Source organism: Haliotis asinina, chromosome 6 (assembly GCF_037392515.1).
Source record: "Haliotis asinina isolate JCU_RB_2024 chromosome 6, JCU_Hal_asi_v2, whole genome shotgun sequence".
Classification (NCBI taxonomy): Eukaryota; Metazoa; Mollusca; class Gastropoda; order Lepetellida; family Haliotidae; genus Haliotis; species Haliotis asinina.
In genome coordinates, this window is record NC_090285.1 from 57,702,493 (window position 1) to 57,721,724 (window position 19,232).

The following is a 19,232-nucleotide window of genomic DNA, read 5'->3' on the forward strand; positions in this document are numbered from 1 at the left end:
CTCTTTTCCAGAGTAGAACTTTTAAATCCTTCCATTACTCTCCTTCCAGTTTTCTATGCACACACCAAAACATTTGGCATAATCATAACTTGTAGACATATTCATGAAGGATATTTGCCATTGCAGGGAATGTTGATGACTTTGTCTTCCTCCATCTCTTAGTTTTGTTTGGTGTGAAGCAGTTAGGGATTGAATCACAGACCTTCCGCTCAGTGTGGGATGATGTTCCATCCATGAGAACACACGGGTGGTTCCTCAAGATCATTTCCTCTCCATTAACCTTATGAGTGAATTATTGTGCTTCTACATATTTTTTAGTGATCTTCAAGCAATATCATGTCCAACCACTCCTGGGGTAGTCTAGTGGTTAAGGTACTTGCTTGTCATGTTGGAGACCCAGGTTCGATTCCCGACATTGGCACAATGTGTGATGCCCATTTCTTATTTCCCCTGCTGTGACATTGCTGAAATATTGCCAAAGGCGACATACAACTAAACTCACTCTCTTATGTCCAGCAACACCAGAAAAGGGTTCTACATCTACATCGAGAATTAATCGAGGTCTTTGTTCTGGATCATGTCACAGAATACATTGGGTAATTTTACACTGTTCTTAAGCTCAAAACAAAAACATACAAGTGCCACATAACAGTTTTATTATCACCAAATTAACAACAAGTACAATCAATGACAATTACAGTTGAGCTCCAATGGTATGCATCAATTTCCCACAATAACAAATTTAGAATGACATATCTGTACAAAAATAGATGTACTGGCCACAAAATATACAAGTCAGTACTGGGCCCTGTTTCACAAAGCTATCATAGCACTACATCTGTCATCAGTCTCTTAGTTTTGACAATGTAGCGCAACGATACATATGCAAAACTGGGACCTTTTCTCCGCTTAAGTTTGTAGGGCTGTGCGACAAAACCAGTTTACTGGTATTTACTGATTCAGACATGAAAATGATATGCATTGCGATACTCTGATCTAAAGCCAGAATTTTGAAATACATTTTCAAAACACTGTAACACACAGAATTTTCGGACATTTCCGTTTTTTAACACCAAGGTATTCATTTGTTGTAAAATAGAAACCCCAACAACGAACAATGTAATGTGGTGCCCATCAATACTATGGCAAAGGTGTCTGTACGGCAGCATTTGAAGTTGAAAAAGTTCACATTTCTTTTGTTATGATTAAAAGTTCTAACTAAAACATAATCAATCATTGTGATTTTGTTGTGTATTCTTTATAAATAAAGTATTAATTCAATTTATGAGTAGCTTTTTGCAACAAAAAAATTCTTGCATTACGCTTTCACATCACAATATGAAAATTCTCTGCAATACCCACACCTATAAGTTTCATACAATAAAGCCTAAGGCAGGAAAGCTTCAGACCAAGGGATTGTCAGTCAGCATCTCATGGTTGTCCAAGCATCCCAGTCCAAGCATCTGCCTTATACAGTAATGGATATGTACAAAACAACCTCAGCCCTGGGACTACCTTAAGCCTATGTTAAAGAATGGGAGCTATGGTCACCTTAACGCTAAAAGCACTTGGCACAATGGACCCATGGCTTAGGCATCCTAAGGATGAAAACGATTTTAGTTTCATCACAGCGTGTCACCTTTATTTGAGTGGAAAGCAAAAACAAAACATGTCAGACATGTAATACTTCCAAACACGAGTATATGGCTGATGTTAATAAACCAGGAAACAATTGGCAGAATCCAGGACAGGAATCCATGATTCTAGGTTTTTGATACATCATTGGGACTAGTCATTTATCACTGGAGATGACAGGTCAAAGTAATCAAGAGGGTCACTGAAATAGGAAATTCTCTGGGTGAGAAGAGTAAAAAAGTACTATACTTTTCTCTTAGGGAGGTCATGAAAAGATGGACATCTTACAATAAAATAAATGAGCTGAAATGGTCACAAAAATATTGTTAGGTCATGCAATGGATCATCCCTAAAAATGGCCAGTTTGAGGCGATGGTAATTATTTTTTCTATACATCTGTACATTGACCCTGACTACTTGACACAAGCCTCTCCGTACAGAACAAATGACTGGTGCCGACCTGATGCAAATCCTAGCACTTGTGAACCAAACACTGGATAATCAAGAATTGTGCCCAAAAGGTCTATCTATCAAGGCACATCATTCATTAGCGACTTTACACCCAGTGTGTGACCCAGACTCAAAATATTGCTCGCTCAGGCAACTTGCTAGCTTTAACACGTGAATTTTACTATCTCACATACGTAACATTTTGGATAGAGGTGGTTTGTTGAGTAACTGAGCATGCGATGTTAATCCTCTCAATGCTGGTGCCAAACCCTGCGACCTATGTGCTTACTTAAGTGTGGGGTTACACTTTACATGTTAATCTGTTTCTTAATAGTCATATTAAACTTAAAATGATAAATAAAAAACTCGTTAACTTTTGTCAAAGTGTATACATGAAAGCCATGTAAACTTTTAATTTAATTAAATGACATTAAATTAGCAATTTTTGGGGGCGGGGATAGGGCTAAGTGTTTCATGTTTGTTTTTCATACATCTAACACAACACAGGATTCATTTTGTTTCAGCATTAAAACAACACATTTTACATATGAAATAAATAAAATAAATGAACCAAAAAACTAAGTACGACTGGTGAATATTTATGAATCACATATCATATCCTGCCATTTTTGTGATGTGACATGTAAGAATATAGTAGCACATTTGAACAGATGTGATGATATGATTTTATCACAAATTATGCAAATACATTTTTGAGAAATGGTTTATAAATTGCTATTGTGCCAATAAAAAAGTATGAATTTAACCTCAGACAAAATATGAGATATGATTGTATCAACCTGATGAGCACTTAATGGTGGTCTGGTGAATTGAAATACTCAAAGACTGGTCACACTGACTAAACGACCAAGCAATCATGTTCTCTCATGATCAAACACAAACAATTCTGGAAAACTTGTTTGCATTAACAATTTTTTTCACAACATGATTGCTTTCCACATTCTATCACATTCTGTCACATAATTTAGGCAATGTTAAGAATATTTCCAGCAAGTATGTTTGTTTCAGCCTTCTGTCTACCCATAACATAAAAAACATTAGTCAATTGTCACCTGTATAATGATACCCCAAATGTTCGAAATCACCCACCCTTCACAGCACCTTTTTCTAAGATTAATCCAGGAGGCTAAATGTTAAACTCTGAATTACATGGCATTTGTCATGCAGTGTTACAGCAACAAGATGACTGGATCATAGGCATCTACTAGCTGCATAATTGAAGCTTTGTGTCTGTTTGCCCAAAGTGTGATAGGCCTTTTTCACACATGCCAGCAGTGCACATGACTGCACTGTAATATGGGTGCATAGCTTTGTTTCTCCAATAACAGTATGGCTACAATAATGCAGCTAATACCTTGCTAGTGTATTGTTGACTGTCCAACACATGCACGAGGGACAAACTGCCTACCATGGACAGAAAGCTGCAGACATAGTACCATAGTTCCTCTATTAGATGACTGGCCATGTATCAATTTTACACAGGCTGTTTACCCAGTGACTATTATTATGGTGAGTTTGATGTTGGCATTGACATTACTGATTTCTTTACTGAACTGCAAATTCTACAGTCACACAAATAGTCACTGCTAATAATAAAAAATTGACAATGAAAATATTCACAGGAATGTTTCAGTCTATAGTGCTCAACTTTTTACGATAGTCAAATGTCACTCTATTCAAATATATACTTGTCCTATGATAACCATTCTAGTGTGTAAATATGAGAAATATCACAAGCAAAGTGGAGTAGAGTATGATATATATACACAGAATGCAAAAATATATCAGGGATGGAAATCAATGCTTGTACTTTGGCCAAATTTAATCAGAAATTGCTCCAGGCTAATAAAATCATAATTTCAGCTGGCAAGATTTCGTGGTATTTTATAAATTATCTGTCATCATCTCATTATTACCTGACAGACCTCTGACATTTGGCATAACCTTTCAGATTTAAGATTAAAGTTTTGGATTCTTCTGATAACGTGACAACTAGTAACTTAACACAGTGCCAGAAGAAAAATATCCCACAAACACTGAAGGCTGTTTGTTTTTCCATTCCTGCACCAACAACTATCTGTAATTTTGAGTATCATATTTCACAGGTGGGATATACAGATGTTTATAAGTGGAATGGTTTTACAAACAACAAGAATACAGGTCAAGTAGTATACACCAACAATCAGCTCATTCAATCCTGTACACTTGCATGTATGAATTTATAATTACAAGTTATGTTAGGTTTAATATTTCTGTGTGACATTTAATCTACCTTGAGACCTTAAAACATACATGTGTTCCCACAGTGTGCTATGTGAACAGGTTCATCTGTCCTGGCACTCAAGGCTTGATTTAAGAGATGTTCATCTATGCCCCAGGTGCAAGTAGTTGCACCCGCCAAATTCCAGATGAACTGCTTTTATTGCACTGGATAATGAAAGAAATGTACTTTTGAACTACTTAGATGTTTTATTCAGAAGTTTACCTACTGAAAATTGACTTGCACCTGGTGTAGGTTAGACTAATAGGTTGTACTTGGTAATACTGGGATGCACCAGTGCAAGTAGCAAAGCATTACATAGAGCCTTGGGACTACATGCCAAGCATTATATCATCATAGCTATGATGGTTAAAAGACTGGCCAATCAGATCACTATCTTTCTTAAAAAAAGTGTTATAATGGTTCAGTGAAATCATTTCACTCTAGACATACGAGTAAGCTCTAAAGTTCAATACTGGGTCAAAACTTGAGTCTAAACATATTGATTGTTGAGTGGCTGTTCTTGTCACACACCTTTGTGGTTTGCCCTTCCGCTTTAGAATGTTAATCCACTTAAATTTATTTCCTTCATGTTTAAAAAAGTGTTTGGCAAGGTAGAAAAGTTGCAGGGCCATAAACCCACACTCTCCCAGACTAATATAACCCTGAGTAACAGAATCAAAAGACAGTTATTAAATGGAATGAGCGATATGGTGAAAATCATCAAATCATGAACTGTTTAAATGGATTACAACACCATCAGCCCAATGGTATACATGTATTAGGAAAATGAAAACAAAAAACATCAGGCACTGCCTACTTCCGTCTAAGATAGCTTGGACATGACCCTTGAAACAATCTTTTATTGACTTGGATTCACCAAATGCAAAATGCCAAATACTTATCACAACCTAAAAAAACAAAACTGGTCCCAAAGAGATCAAGGATAAGTGAATGTTTACTCAGGCACTTTTTATAAGCGAGTTGATGTTCAGAAGGAAGCTCTGAACACCTCCCTCACTTCAATCTTCCATAAAAACAGAATAACCACCGTTTAGCGACATACCTGATAAGGCCCTAAATGGAAACCTGAATTATGAAACAACTCAAACAAAGTCAGAGAGTATCAAAAAGTCTCTGGTCAAGGTACTGCACTTCAGTGTCTCTCCCACCTATCCCAATTTGTAGTTTCAAAGTGTGGATGATACACACTTAAAAATACTGAAAATGACACCATCCTGACATTCATTCGTTTAATCTTTCTGTCATAAGTATCAAGAACGTTCCTGTATCAAAGAAACATTCAATCTTTGAGTGAAAACTTTCTTAAGCATCATTGTGAGGTATCTGATGGCGTGTCCATTTGGGGTGACGGAAGAATCCAAATATTTGATGGTTTCAACTGTTATAGAACCCAGGAGTATGGGTATTGCTGTGTAACCTAGAAACATACCCTGGGTGAACCAGGATGCAAATTAACATCCGCTATTTTGCGACAGTTTAGTGACGCAACACTGCACAATGAACTGCAGCACCGTAAATGGCAGGGACAATTGTGATCTCTACCATGATTTTGTTTGGCGTTTTACTTTCGGACGCTGTTATCAAGGAGTTTGATCAATGCACATTAATCCAAACTATTTCCCACACAACATAAACACCAACAATCAATGTAAAGAACAGCCCAACAAAATGGATGACAAGCATGGCATTTCTACTATAATCACAGCTTCACTAAACAAATGTGGCTACAGTTACCAGGTGATGAAGTTTCACAATGCAGCAAAGCAAGTATCATTACATATGTAAACATATCAACATGGTAATAACGTACAGAAGTGTCTTCCATTCATTTCAAAATGGCTGCCACAATGGAGATAATCATGCTAACTTCCCAACAACTAACTGCTATCACATCAAGAGTTAACATTCTACAGTTGTCTTCAGAGATAACAATGTAGTCAACTTTACATTCAGTTTTTACTTGATCAATATACTTTATGTTGATTTAGTCTCTTCTATATTTGCATGCCTGAGATATGTGACAACTAAACTAAAAGTTGTTTTTACATAAGTTGAAGATAATGTCTTTAAATCAGTCACAAGGCACATTTGGAATCCGAATATTTTAGTAAAATTTCCATTTGAACCTGACCTGAATTCATATGTTTACCAGTGAGAAGTTCTTCATTACGAGTGGGCTGCTGTCTGGAAATGGGTTTGATGACTATCTGAATCATTATGATGTGACCTTTGACCTGATTAAAACAGAAATCCCAGATATGGCAGTAATTATGCTTCATGGCCAGTGTCATAGTTATCACATCATTGATACATAACTGAAGAATATCTGACAGATATCTATACTGTGATTATGGAACATGATTATGCAATTCACAGTTCTGTAGAGTCCACACATAACAGTTGTGATGAAAAAAACAGGAACAGTGTTATGTACAGTAGCATGGTTCAATATCATTGTATGCACCATGATATGCCTCCATTCCTAGGCATAAGACCATGTTATTCACTGATCCCAAAGGGAGACAACTGAAGCTGTCTACACATGTATAACCCCAGATGAGTATTGCCCCATAGCTCACAATAGCAGTGATTGGGGTCGAAATGTCCAAGTCAAAAGAGTATGGTCAGTCAAGTGAATCACCAATACAAAACTGATGAACAACTTTGTTTCTAAATTTGAATCATGAAATTTAATAAACTTTAGCAAAACAAAAGTCTTTCAGTATGACAAGCAAAAGCCAATGTTAATGCACTCAAGATGTCATCATCTTAATGCTAAGATGATAATTCAGTGTTTCTCACTTTAACAATCCCTTGCCGATATTTAGGCCACTTTATGGAGATGTTTAGAACAGAATAGGACTGCACTATCTCATTTAAATAAATAAAATAAGATCAACGTAAGTCTCTAATCGATACGTACTGCTCCTTCAATCATCTCACTGACTGAACTGAAACATTATCAACAATGGTAATTCTTGGAATACAAACCTATAACACTTGATTGCCCTTTTCCTGAAACCTGTTCCTGAATCCATAGGTTTAGCTTGAATAATATTTTACGTACACAGTCTTTTGTTTCTTCATAGTGGTCCTCAAAGCACTATCCACTGGAATTATCTCCCCAAACAAAAGAGCAGGAAACTTCACGATCTGTGGTCATGCTTTTCTAATGTTTGTCAAGGAGACTGGAGATCAGGAGAGATAGCTCCTGTGCGTAGTGTTTAGAGGACCACTCTAGAACAAAGACAAGCGAAACCTGTGGATACAGAAACAAGTTTAAGAGAAAAGTCAGTGAAGCATTAGAGAGACGCATTCGTAAGAATTAACACAAGGCACTACAAACTCCATGCAAGCTTTCAGCTTTACCACACTGTAGATATCATTTCACACAACTTGTTCTGGTGGCAATGATTCATTACAGTGAATTTGATAACAAAGAGCATTATCGTTAACTCTCCTGCTACCACGTCACAGGCAGAAAAGAGAATCCCACCTCAAAAATGTCACAAATGTTCTGGCAGTTTGGGTGTTAGATGAAATAATTTTCCAGTCACTGTTTCAAATGTAAAAGCATTCTGAAAATGGATCTGACAGGAAAACATACAAATATATGATCAGGCAATAATGAACAGGCAGATTTAAACAGTTGGAGTCTGTTCTGAAATGTGGTTAGGGGTGGGCTCTTAGGCAACCAAATACTATGCAACAGTTCAGAGATAGGTCTGTACTGATTTGGTAAAGTGCCTTTACAGTCCCAACACTCTTCATACATGTGGGAAGGTTTTACCATCTTTCTTGGATGTGAGAATGTTTAACCACAATTCTGCGATCTGAGGTCCCTTCACAGCTCTTGAATGTGAAAACGTTCAACTACGATTCAGACATGTGGGGTTCCTTCAATTCTTGGATGTGAAAATATTCCAAAATAATTCAGGAACGTGAAAGGTCACAGCACAGTTCTAAGGTGTCTATCATATGAGAATGTTCCACCACATCTTCAGGATGTTTAACAAAATTCTGATATGCAAGAATGTCCCAGCATCATTTTCAGATGTGACACAGTTCTGTGATCTGAGAATATTCCACCACTGTTCAGGGATCTATGAATGATGAGAAATGATTATGAGAGGCGTGGACATTATCCAGAGTTTTCGATGTGAGAATGTTCGACCACAGCTAGAGAGGTGAAAATACCCCTTCCTATATTCAAGAGTTGGGAATATTCCAGTACAGGTTTGAAATGTGAGAATGTTCCATCACTGGTCTGGGTCATCCGGTCATAGTTCCCCAGTCTCTACTGATATTCTGTAGCATCCAAGGAAGCACTCAGCTGTATCCTGCTCCATCAATGAGCAGTGCCTTCCTCTGCACTGGGCTGGGTCTTAATCACCGTTTGAGATTGTTCTGAAACATACATTCACTCACAAAATCATCGCATCTTAACACTGTACAAGTTATGTACCCAAGGTGAGATAATGATTTTGGTGAGAATGATTCTACTACTCAGAGTTAGTGAGTGAGTTAGTAAGCGAGTCAGAGAGGTAGCTACATTTAATGCCAGTCAGCGAAATGAGTGTCATATCCAGGGTATCTCATGTCCATTCCATGCTCATGATTACTTTGAATGATTCTACATCTGTTGTACATAGACTCCTTCCCTTTTCATATAATTCAACAGATGATTTACACAGGTCAGATAAAGATCAGAAAGAAAATTACCAGCTGGCATGAATTACCAGATCTGAAAGTGAAGGCACTTTTAAACCACTAATATTGTATATCATCACAAATGTCTGCAAAATAAGTTCATTTTGGAAATGATGGTATCAACATCATTGGAACTCTACCAGCATCACAGGCACCCAACCATTTAAACCCTTCAATCACTACCCTAGTAGCATCACTAAAAAGCTACCATCACTGCCTACAAGCATCACTAGAACCTTCGAACCCAATGATCACTGCCTAAGCCTGACTAAAACCCTGCCATCACTGCCTACAACCAGCAATGAAACCGTATGATCATTAGCATACAAGCATCACTGGAACCCTACTTTCACTAGCCTACAAGCATCACTGGAGCCCTACTATCACTAGCCTACAAGCATCACTGGAACCCTACAATCACTAACCTACAAGCATCACTGGAACCCTACTATCACTAGCCTACAAGAATCACTGGAACCCTACTATCACTAGCCTACAAGCATCACTGGAACCCTACTATCACTAACCTAGCATAATCATTGGAAGAGTACTATCTAGAGGTGCCTACTGAGAAGGAAATAACTATTGCCACTGTGATTGTCTGTTGCAGCATACTATTGCAATAGCAACAGTCTATTACAACCAACTATTGCAATAGTATTTTCTTTCCTTGAATTGTCTGATTTGATGTTATTCCTTGAATGATGGTATAGTTTATATGAAATGAAAACAAGTTTCAGTCTCTTTTAACAACTGGCAAAAACACAGATAAAGTTTGCCCAAGAGGTAACATGGGGTGGAGATCTCTACCTCAACGTGAACAAATCTGGTACTTACTGCATTTTGCACTGTGCATTTATCAATGTAAGTCAAAAGCTAAACTATCTACAATCTTCACTGAATCCATACCATCACTGGCTGCCTTTGAATCATATTTCAATTCGATTACCAAACACCTTGCATCTCTAGACTAATAAGAAAGCATCACAGGACTTCTCATTATCATAAAGCACACAGAAATCAACTGTTTCATGGCAGAAAGTTGTCAGCGAGTTTGGCACTTCAGATAAGTTACTGATGTAGGACTTACCAATATCCACATCTGTCAGTCCTGCAATAGCACAAGAGTCACTTACGTACTGAAGGCAGACGATCACCATGACAGCAGGTGTAACCTTAGCAACCAAAGTATGGCAGACTAAGTATTGTGAGCTGAATGTGTTAACTGGTTTGCATGCACTATAATATTCTCAGCCACCTGTAAATACATACAGTCGACTTGTAATGAAATCTCCATGTTTAACTAGGACAATCAAGACAATCTGGTTCCCAAGGAAACTAGTCAATGTCCAGGGCAATGGGCAATGATCAACGATGTGTCAGCTCTATTTCTTGTGCATCATGTTTTTCCCAGCCATAAACCATGTGTACACAGCCTACAACTTCACTATATTTAATGGTAGGGATGGCGTCAAATTCAAGACTGGAATACAGCTCAAATGCACAAATGCATCATGGGATAGGATAATAAATTACAAGGGCTTGTAATAAGATGATAGTAGATTTATAATATGGTCAACCAGGATTGGAAAAGTAAAGAAGTATACTTCAGACTCACCTTTAGTATACTTGAAAATAGGTGACCCAAGGTCTCTGGGGATGGACACTGAAATTGGAATGTAATGGTAAGTCTCTGCTTGCATTCAACTGAAAGCTTAAAGGTCACATACAACGAAAGAACCCAACTTGATAAATAATTAAAACACAATTATCACTTATTCATGACATAATATGCATTATCGATTATGAAAAAACAAACAAACAAAATAATATGCATACAACTGCAAATCAAAAGTGCAATATTTTGTACTTGGGTTTATACTTCTCTAGCCTACTAGTGTGTTCATGGCCTCGCTTCCATCATTCAAACCCCACCTAAAGACCTATCTCTTCAACAACTATCCTTGACTCTAGACGGTCTTTACTAAAGCACTTTGAGTGAGTGAGTAAGCTTAGTTTTACGCCACACTCAGCTATACTGTAAACCAGGAAATTTTTTGCGTCGATAAAATTTTGCAATTGAACAGTCAATACCATAAATGCAACGATAAAATTTTGCGAGTTGTAAGACTTTGATCAAATAATATCTATGGTTGTCATTACCCCAATATAAATGGCTTCCCGCTCAGTAACTGGATACAACAGGGGTAAATACCTCTGTTTTCGAAGCCCTGTACAAATATCATGTGAGGCAATTCGTTTGATGGCGGGTATCATTCGAAAGCTCTGAACATCAACCTTGCCAAGAGTATATTCCGATTTGTAAGAAGCAATCTTATTAGATAAAAACTAGTTTCTAATGACGCTTGTTTGCCACAGTCTGCTATAAGGTCAAAAGCAAACATGTGACCCAAGGCAGCCAATCAGATAACCGTAATGGATACTATTCGTGTGAACATAGATTGAGATGAAAATATTGATCAAAATTATGTAATTCTGAAGGTGTTACACAACACACCACCACCTATACATACAGTATGGACCTTAGTGCATGTATCGTGCTGGGTTATGACCTGTGGCAAAAATGTTTTATGCACATTGTTTAGAATTAAACATTGTGTCCGAGCGTCAAGTTCGAGGTGACGAAAGCAGAGATGTCACTTGAATTACGGCACACAATCACTCAAAGAAGATGGAAGTAGTAAGTTATTATGTTCATTTGACAACTTTTACGAGTACCGTTGTTGATTGTATTCTTCAGCTTATTCACTTTGATTAATTATCTCCCCAAAACATCGTTACTCAACTCATTGACAACTTGATGACATGGACCCGTTTATGAAGCACGTGTATGAGAAATATTCATCTTGTTTGTTGTTTGAATCAGCAAAACTATTGATCGTCGACATGAGAAAGCAGCTTTTAAAAAATGCAATGATATATTAATGCGACACAATAAACATCGCATTTTTCCTGGTTTACAGTATTCCAGCTATATGGCAGCAATCTGTAAATATTCGAGTCTGGACCAGACAATCCAGTGATAAACAACATGAGCATCAATCTGTGCAACTGGGAACCAATGACATGTTTAAACCAAGTCAGCGAGCCTGACCATCCGATCCCGTTCGTCGCCTCTTACAACAAGCATAATTGCCTTTTATGGCAAGCATGGGTTGCTGAAGGCCTATTCTACCCCAGGACCTTCAAGGGTCAAAGTGTTTGAGCATGCATAGATGAGTGAAAATGTGCTATACAAATAAAACTATTACTATTAGTAGTATTATTTGTAGCTGTATTGCGCTAGACATTCTTAACACTCAGTAGAAGATGATAGCTATGTGTTTTGACGAAAGTATATTGTCCCGACTCTGTTCAGTGTAAGCAGTGGTGTGGAACTTTCAATAGTTTGGAATCAAATGCAATCTAGAATCTTCAAGAACAGCTACTGATTGATACAGAGAGGTATGGTATGGAGTTAAATGATTGTTTCCAAGAAGTCAACATGAAACAACACAATGCATCGAATAGGTTTTACATTTATATTCATGAAAATATCTTGAGGCTCTCTTAGGAAGAGGAAGATCAAAAAATCTGCACAGTATTACTTGTCCTTGTATCACATCATCCACCCTTGTTCCGTATTATTTATTCTTTACAGTATCAACCATGCTTGTAATGTATCAGCCGTCTGTGTACAGTATCACCATCCCCGAACACTATCACCATTACTGTGTCACAAAAACTTACAATTGGCTTTGACTGTCAACCTCTTGAATACTTGTCGTATCCTTTCCAAGTTGATCCGGCTCACAACTGCATGGTTTACAATTGGTAATGGGTAATCTTTACCCACAATGCACCTTGCTGCTTTCTGCACAGACTCTGGAGCTAACCATGGCTCATAGATGTATTTTGTTGGAAATGCTTTTAACACAGGTAGGTAGTGCCTGCAGAAGTGAAAAAAGACAATAAATAACATCTCAAGCATCAAGAAACTACAGATGAATATTGGCACATGAATTGTATTGCAATTCAAAGGAAAATCTTGAACCTTTCCACAAAGATAGTGGCTTCTTGAGAAAATAAAAACACCTTTATTCACAAAAGAGTCACACATATTGTAATGTAATGAAACTATCTCCCTTTTTCTCCACGACTTCAGAGTGATGAGCAAACAGTTGATTCACTAGGCTACTCCACTGCCCACATGTACAAAGCACAAGAGCTGATTTTACCTGACAAAATTTCCTGATGGGTCTGCCCGCTTGCCAAAACCAACAGGACAGTAGCAATGGAAAAACTGTTGAAAAAAGGAGCTACAGGACAACCACATCCATGTGCCAGCATTGACGCTCCAGTCTGCATCCAGCAGCAGTTCGTCAAACACCTGTTCAAACAGACATCAAACAATACAGCTAGTGTTAACTACTACACATTCTATACTGAGAATGATAGAATGAGGGGTTTAACATTTCATTTTACATTTCAGCTACGACAAGCGCAACAATCAACAACTGAGGACATAGCTACCCAATCCTGTATGTCATTTGGCTTAAGGTATTCTATTATTCAAATCAGCTACTCAACAGAGCACGTCAGACTCCTGGATTAAGTAACTACTGGCATTTTGTGAAAAAAGGTAGCCATTGGATTCACTCATCTTAAACACTAGTGATCCTTTGTGTTTAGAAAGTATTGGTGTAAGTGAGTGAATTAACATTGTTGTAGTTATGCTTTCATATCTGACAGAATTACAAAGGAGGTTTCAACAGAACCCCAATATTTAAAAAGACAATGCTGCAGAATTAGATTCTGCAAAAACAATGAGAACAACACTAAAATCTAATGGATTGTATGAAACATGACATTACCACAATGGGAAACATATATGCCTCACTACTGCTCCTTTGGGATGGCTATTTCAGAGTCGTCTGGAAAAGAATTCCAGAGCAGCACAGTCATTAAATGTTACCATATGTCACCTGTTATATCTCACCCTTCTGTTTGTGACAAGATCGTACCTTCATTCCTTCCTCCCAGGAGATCCAGAGGTCCCCCCGTGTAAGGAAACATGCTACAGAATGGCGAGCCAAGTGGTGTATCCACCCCTCCTGCCGAAGCTGCACCATAATGGCATCGATCCAGGGGAAGCCAGTCTGACCCTGGGAACACACAGAGGTCTCTACAGTTAGGCAGTTACCGACAACATACAGTTTCTATACAGTCAGACCATTTTCAAATAAAGATAGACTGTTTACAGTTAGGCAGTTACCGTATGGAAGTACAAGTTCACTATAATTAGGCAATTGCCTTGGAGAGATAAAGTGTTCTCTACAGTTAGGCAATTACCTTGGAGAGATAAAGTGTTCTCTACAGTTAGGCAATTACCTTGGAGAGATAAAGTGTTCTCTACAGATATTCAAATACGTTGGAAAGATAAAGTGTGCTTTACAGTTAGGCAATTGCATATTGTTAACATTGTGTATTTTTTACAGTAAGTGATAACAAGGGGGACATACAATGAACTTACTTTTTAGTTAGGGATTGCTAGGGGAGATAACATTGTGAAAACAAATACTTTAATATGATCACAACTGAAGCTCCAGCACCTTGCAAATGAAATAACATAACCACTCTCTAAAATCTTTCAGTGTTTGCTTTGCTGAGGTTCAGTTGTAGCCATCCATGACATGTATCCATTTCCATGTATCCATTTAAAACTTAACAACAAATGTACCAGAAAGCTGCATGGTGGACACATGCTACACTGCCTCCCCCACAGACAGAAACACAGGCACAGGCTAATTATAGAGCAAATAAAGAAATATGGTAGGTTTTTCTATATGCAACTGCTTCCCATGCTTTGTTTCAACAAATATTTTTAATATCAAAATACAATCCCATCAATCAAAGGTAGACACCCATTTCCTCAAGTAGTCCTAGTGAAATAAGCTACCTCTTTGAAAGATTGTAGCTCCATTATTCTTTTGCCTATTGTCAAAGGAATTATTATTTTGGGTCCACTTGGGTTATCTGCTATACAAATCTAAAATAGGTTCTTTACAACCTTGAAATAATATGTTTCCACTAAAACACACCGGTACACTCTTGTGCAAAATTACTTTTTTTTTTGACTTTGCAACATTGTGTATAGATACAAAATGGACAAGTTTTACAGTTTACAAGTTTGTCTGGTAGTGAAAAATGCAGTGAAGATTACTGCAAATTATTCTTTTCAATATCATATCTGTGCCATCAAGCGTAATATAAGGCAATAACAACTACTGTATGCACTAGGTTCAACAACAAAAGCTTCACTAACACTGCACTCGCGACAAGATATTGACTTATATGTTGAACAACCATAATAATCTGGAATTTCTTTATTATATTTTTCCCCACCTAACAAATAAACAATCTTTTTAAAAACATAGTGAGTTTGTTTTTATGCATCTTTTAGCAATGGGCTTCACACATTATACCCATGTAGGGAATCAAACCTGGGTCTTCAGTGTTTATGAGCAACGCCCCCTAGTAAACATAGACAATGCTTGCTTGAAATATATCTTTAAATAAAAGGCAAAGAACTCTTTTTTCTTTCAGAACAATTACATGTTAATCAGTATGAAATGCTCCCGTGCAATAATGCTGGTATCTCACCTCAGCCCACTTGGCCAGTGCTTCTGGGTTGCGGTCCCAAGGAATCTGCACACACATAGGGTTTCCAATCATCGTGTCGAAGTTGGGGTTGTTTGTGGCCACAGTGTAGAAGAACTCTCTCCACAGCAACTGGCCATGTAGAGCCAAAGGTGGTTCATTACCTTTCTTCACCTGAAACAGAGTTCTACTGTGAGCATAGGCTGGGTGGAAAAGGGTGAGTTGGGAGCATATATTCAGTGTTACGGTTGGATAGAGAGAATTAGAAGAAGGTCCTAATATTTCACATATTATGGAAAGGTCATCAAAAGTCTGGATATAAAATCATGAAAGTTTAAGGTTTATTTTCTTGGTGTAAAGGATACAAAGACATGATGACAGACACAAAATATATGACATGCATCAATGCTTTATTATTTTTAGTTCAGTGACACACTAGTACGATGAATCCAACCCATAGGGCTCCAGCGATGCAACAAACTATCAATGGATTACAATTGCTGAGTTTCTGATAGCAATTAATAGAGGGTAGAAATGAAACACTGTTGATGCATCGATAGTATGTGTCACTATCAATAGCTTAGTAATTAACACAGTGTAAAATACAGCTAGTTCCAAATATGCGTTCACTTTGATTTAGAGTTATCTGCCCCTGTTACCTGTTAACAGTTAACTGGTTTCAGGCCTCTTAAAAAAAGAGACTCCAACTACTTCAACATATTTTTATTTCAAATAAACTATACATTCATTTTGGAAATAACTTCAAGTAAGACAAACCAAGGTGAAAAATACTTTGCAAAAGTACTGCAACAGCTGGTCGCAACAGACTATTGGTATCACAATAGTCATTTTCCCACTCAATAGTCACCCCTAACAACCCACAATCATATGACAAGAGCATAAGAATCAAGAGTAAGTCAGTTATGTGCAATGTTCAGCAATGTTCCAGCAATATCCCAGCAGAAGACATGGGATTCACACATTGTATCCATGATGGGATCATAGACGTGATGGGATCACAGACGTGATGAGATCACAGACGTGAAAGGGATCATTGACACAATGGGATCATAGACATGATGGGATCATAGACGTGATGGGATCATATACGTGATGAGTGACCACTACGATCACAAGATTAACACACAAACCTAATCTGCAAGAAAAATCTTTGACCTAGGCAACTGTACATCATCTGATAAAATAATACTAGCAGTCAAATTTTGACAGAGATCAATTATGTGAATCATGTTTTATGCCAATCAGCCCTTAACCAGTGAAAATCACAAAGAAACTACATCAAAACATAGTTTAAGGAAAAATCACACAAATTTGTAGAATCAACGTGTTAATTCCAAGCAGATTTATTCTAGATCAAGAATAAGTTTTCGTAGTCATTCTTACCTTCTTGTACAGTTCCCTAAGTTTCCAGTAGAAGAGTCTTGGGGAGAGACAGCCAAATCTCAAATATGGACTCAATCCTGTCTGACTCGGAAATAAGGACTGTGGACTCATCTTTGGCTTCTCAAAACTTGCAACCCATGCCTTGAAAGAAAGTATTATTGCTTATATATACTTATATATATGTATACAAACAAAAAAGCAGACTTCAAAACAAATAACCCTTGCACTAATAATTGAGGTAGATTGTGAAATGTTCAGGTTCTTTACAAACTGATTATGTCAAACATTTTTGTACAGCATACAAGGCATGTCGCCCACACTGATAATAATACACAGAGGAAATTGTTGCATGGGAACCTGTTATATCAAGATGAGTATAACCACTATAACATACCGGTATACAACAGTATAGCATATGGCCATGTATTACCTGCTTTTTACACTAGGTGTTCATACAATATATCAAGATTTTCCTATTTAAATTCCTTTAGCGATTTTAAAAAACCAATGAAAGCACAAATCTTTAAACATAATCCTGGACTCTATTTCTAAGTGATAATATGTAAGAAACAGTTTTCATGGTCACCATACAGAGGAGAAGAGCTCTTGCAACAATTATTTGTCGTTGAGTCTCAAATTCTATAGTATTTCAGCAATAGAGCAGTAGTCCATGAGTAATCAAGTTGAAACCACACAATCCCGTTGTTGGAGACAAATTCTAATAAAAATCTTAATGGAAAAGATAGTGAAACAAAAGATATGAGGTCCAATATTCGATGTATTGCTTACTTTTCTTTCCAGGTGACGGTATAATCTAGTGAGGGCTTCTGACTCGCCACCTCGGAATATCACGGGGTGAATTCCATCGACGTCAAACCCTGGCATAGAATCACGCAAACATTTCAGGTTTTGTAACTTTCAACATTATTTACAGTTTTCACTATGATTAAAAAGATGTATCTTCAATCTTCATTGTAACACGAACAATTTCTCAAGCAGGTCATTTTTCTGTTTGGTAAAATTATAACAGGCATCAAAAACAGATCCATTTCAACACGTTTAGTGGACCTAAAACTGAAATCTGTGTTGTTATAAAAAACAGTGAGTCCACGTGACATACAGATTGTGACTCCAATAAAAAAAGACATATCAATATGAATATTTAGAATAGAACTGCATTAATGAAATGACCCATCAGTATTAAAGCTAATTACTTCAGAAATACTTAATCATCGGTAATTGTCAAACACTGCTTCAATACATACCAAGTTCCTCAAGTTTGAGAACACCATATTTCTCATCATGGTCCAGTGTGACTGGAGTGACAGACTGACCAATCAGGTCAGGTTTTATCGTTTCTTCCGGCATTGGGGGAGGTTTCATCTGAGCCAGAACTGACAGGAACCGCTTGTATGTGAGAGGGTGCGTGCTGTTGTTCATTTTGATAACACTGAAAATAGCATTGAAAACACATAACCAAACACCTAAAACACATGGTTTGTCCATCATTACTGTTCTTGTTGACCAGAAACAGTGGCAATACATTATTACTATCATTATTACATTATACAACTTCTGATGCAAGTTGACAGCAACACCAACAAGTCTGAAAGTCATTTCATTTAGAAATATGTAACTCAAAAGGAGACTGATAAACAGGGCCCTTATTCTCAAAACGTTCACAGCCCTAAGAATTCTTAACATCGAAGCCAATGTGTTAAGTATGGGGCTTAAGAAGTTCATAGGGCTACAAACATTTTGAGAATAGCTAGCCTGTAATCTTAACTCGAAAACTAGTAAACATATCCTAAACACTGAACATAACCAAAATATCATACCAAATCTTTTTGCAGACTTCAAGCTCTAAAAATAAAAAAGCGTAACTAACTATCATTAAAATATTGGCATAGATCACTATTTGTTATGAGGGAGGAGTGCAAAGAAAGGGACAGCCAAGTGTGAGAGAAAGGACACACCACAGGTTGATGAATACATAAGGTTGTCAGCACATTGTGCACATGCTTCTCAAACACCTGGCTGTTCCTTTCTCTTTTTATTTTCATGACAT

At 37.3% G+C, this 19,232-nt stretch overlaps 1 protein-coding gene across 2 annotated transcripts in view; it reads right to left on the minus strand.

The window, feature by feature from the left end:
* Positions 1–639: 639 nt before the first annotated feature.
* The window catches only part of LOC137286639 (cryptochrome-1-like), a 28,078-nt gene continuing 9,485 nt past the window's right edge, over positions 640–19,232 (minus strand). Inside the window, exons 4-13 of one of the 2 annotated variants that reach the window (XM_067818605.1) lie at positions 18,430–18,614; positions 17,954–18,042; positions 17,165–17,305; positions 15,764–15,934; positions 14,125–14,265; positions 13,339–13,490; positions 12,851–13,050; positions 10,719–10,766; positions 10,191–10,211; positions 640–8,797 (exon numbers count right to left, since the gene is read on the minus strand). In XM_067818605.1, the coding sequence (XP_067674706.1) occupies positions 8,739–8,797; positions 10,191–10,211; positions 10,719–10,766; positions 12,851–13,050; positions 13,339–13,490; positions 14,125–14,265; positions 15,764–15,934; positions 17,165–17,305; positions 17,954–18,042; positions 18,430–18,614 (1,207 nt within the window). In that variant the 3' untranslated portion in view covers positions 640–8,738. The remainder of the gene's footprint in view (positions 8,798–10,190; positions 10,212–10,718; positions 10,767–12,850; positions 13,051–13,338; positions 13,491–14,124; positions 14,266–15,763; positions 15,935–17,164; positions 17,306–17,953; positions 18,043–18,429; positions 18,615–19,232) is intronic. The other variant, XM_067818606.1, reaches the window with a different exon arrangement.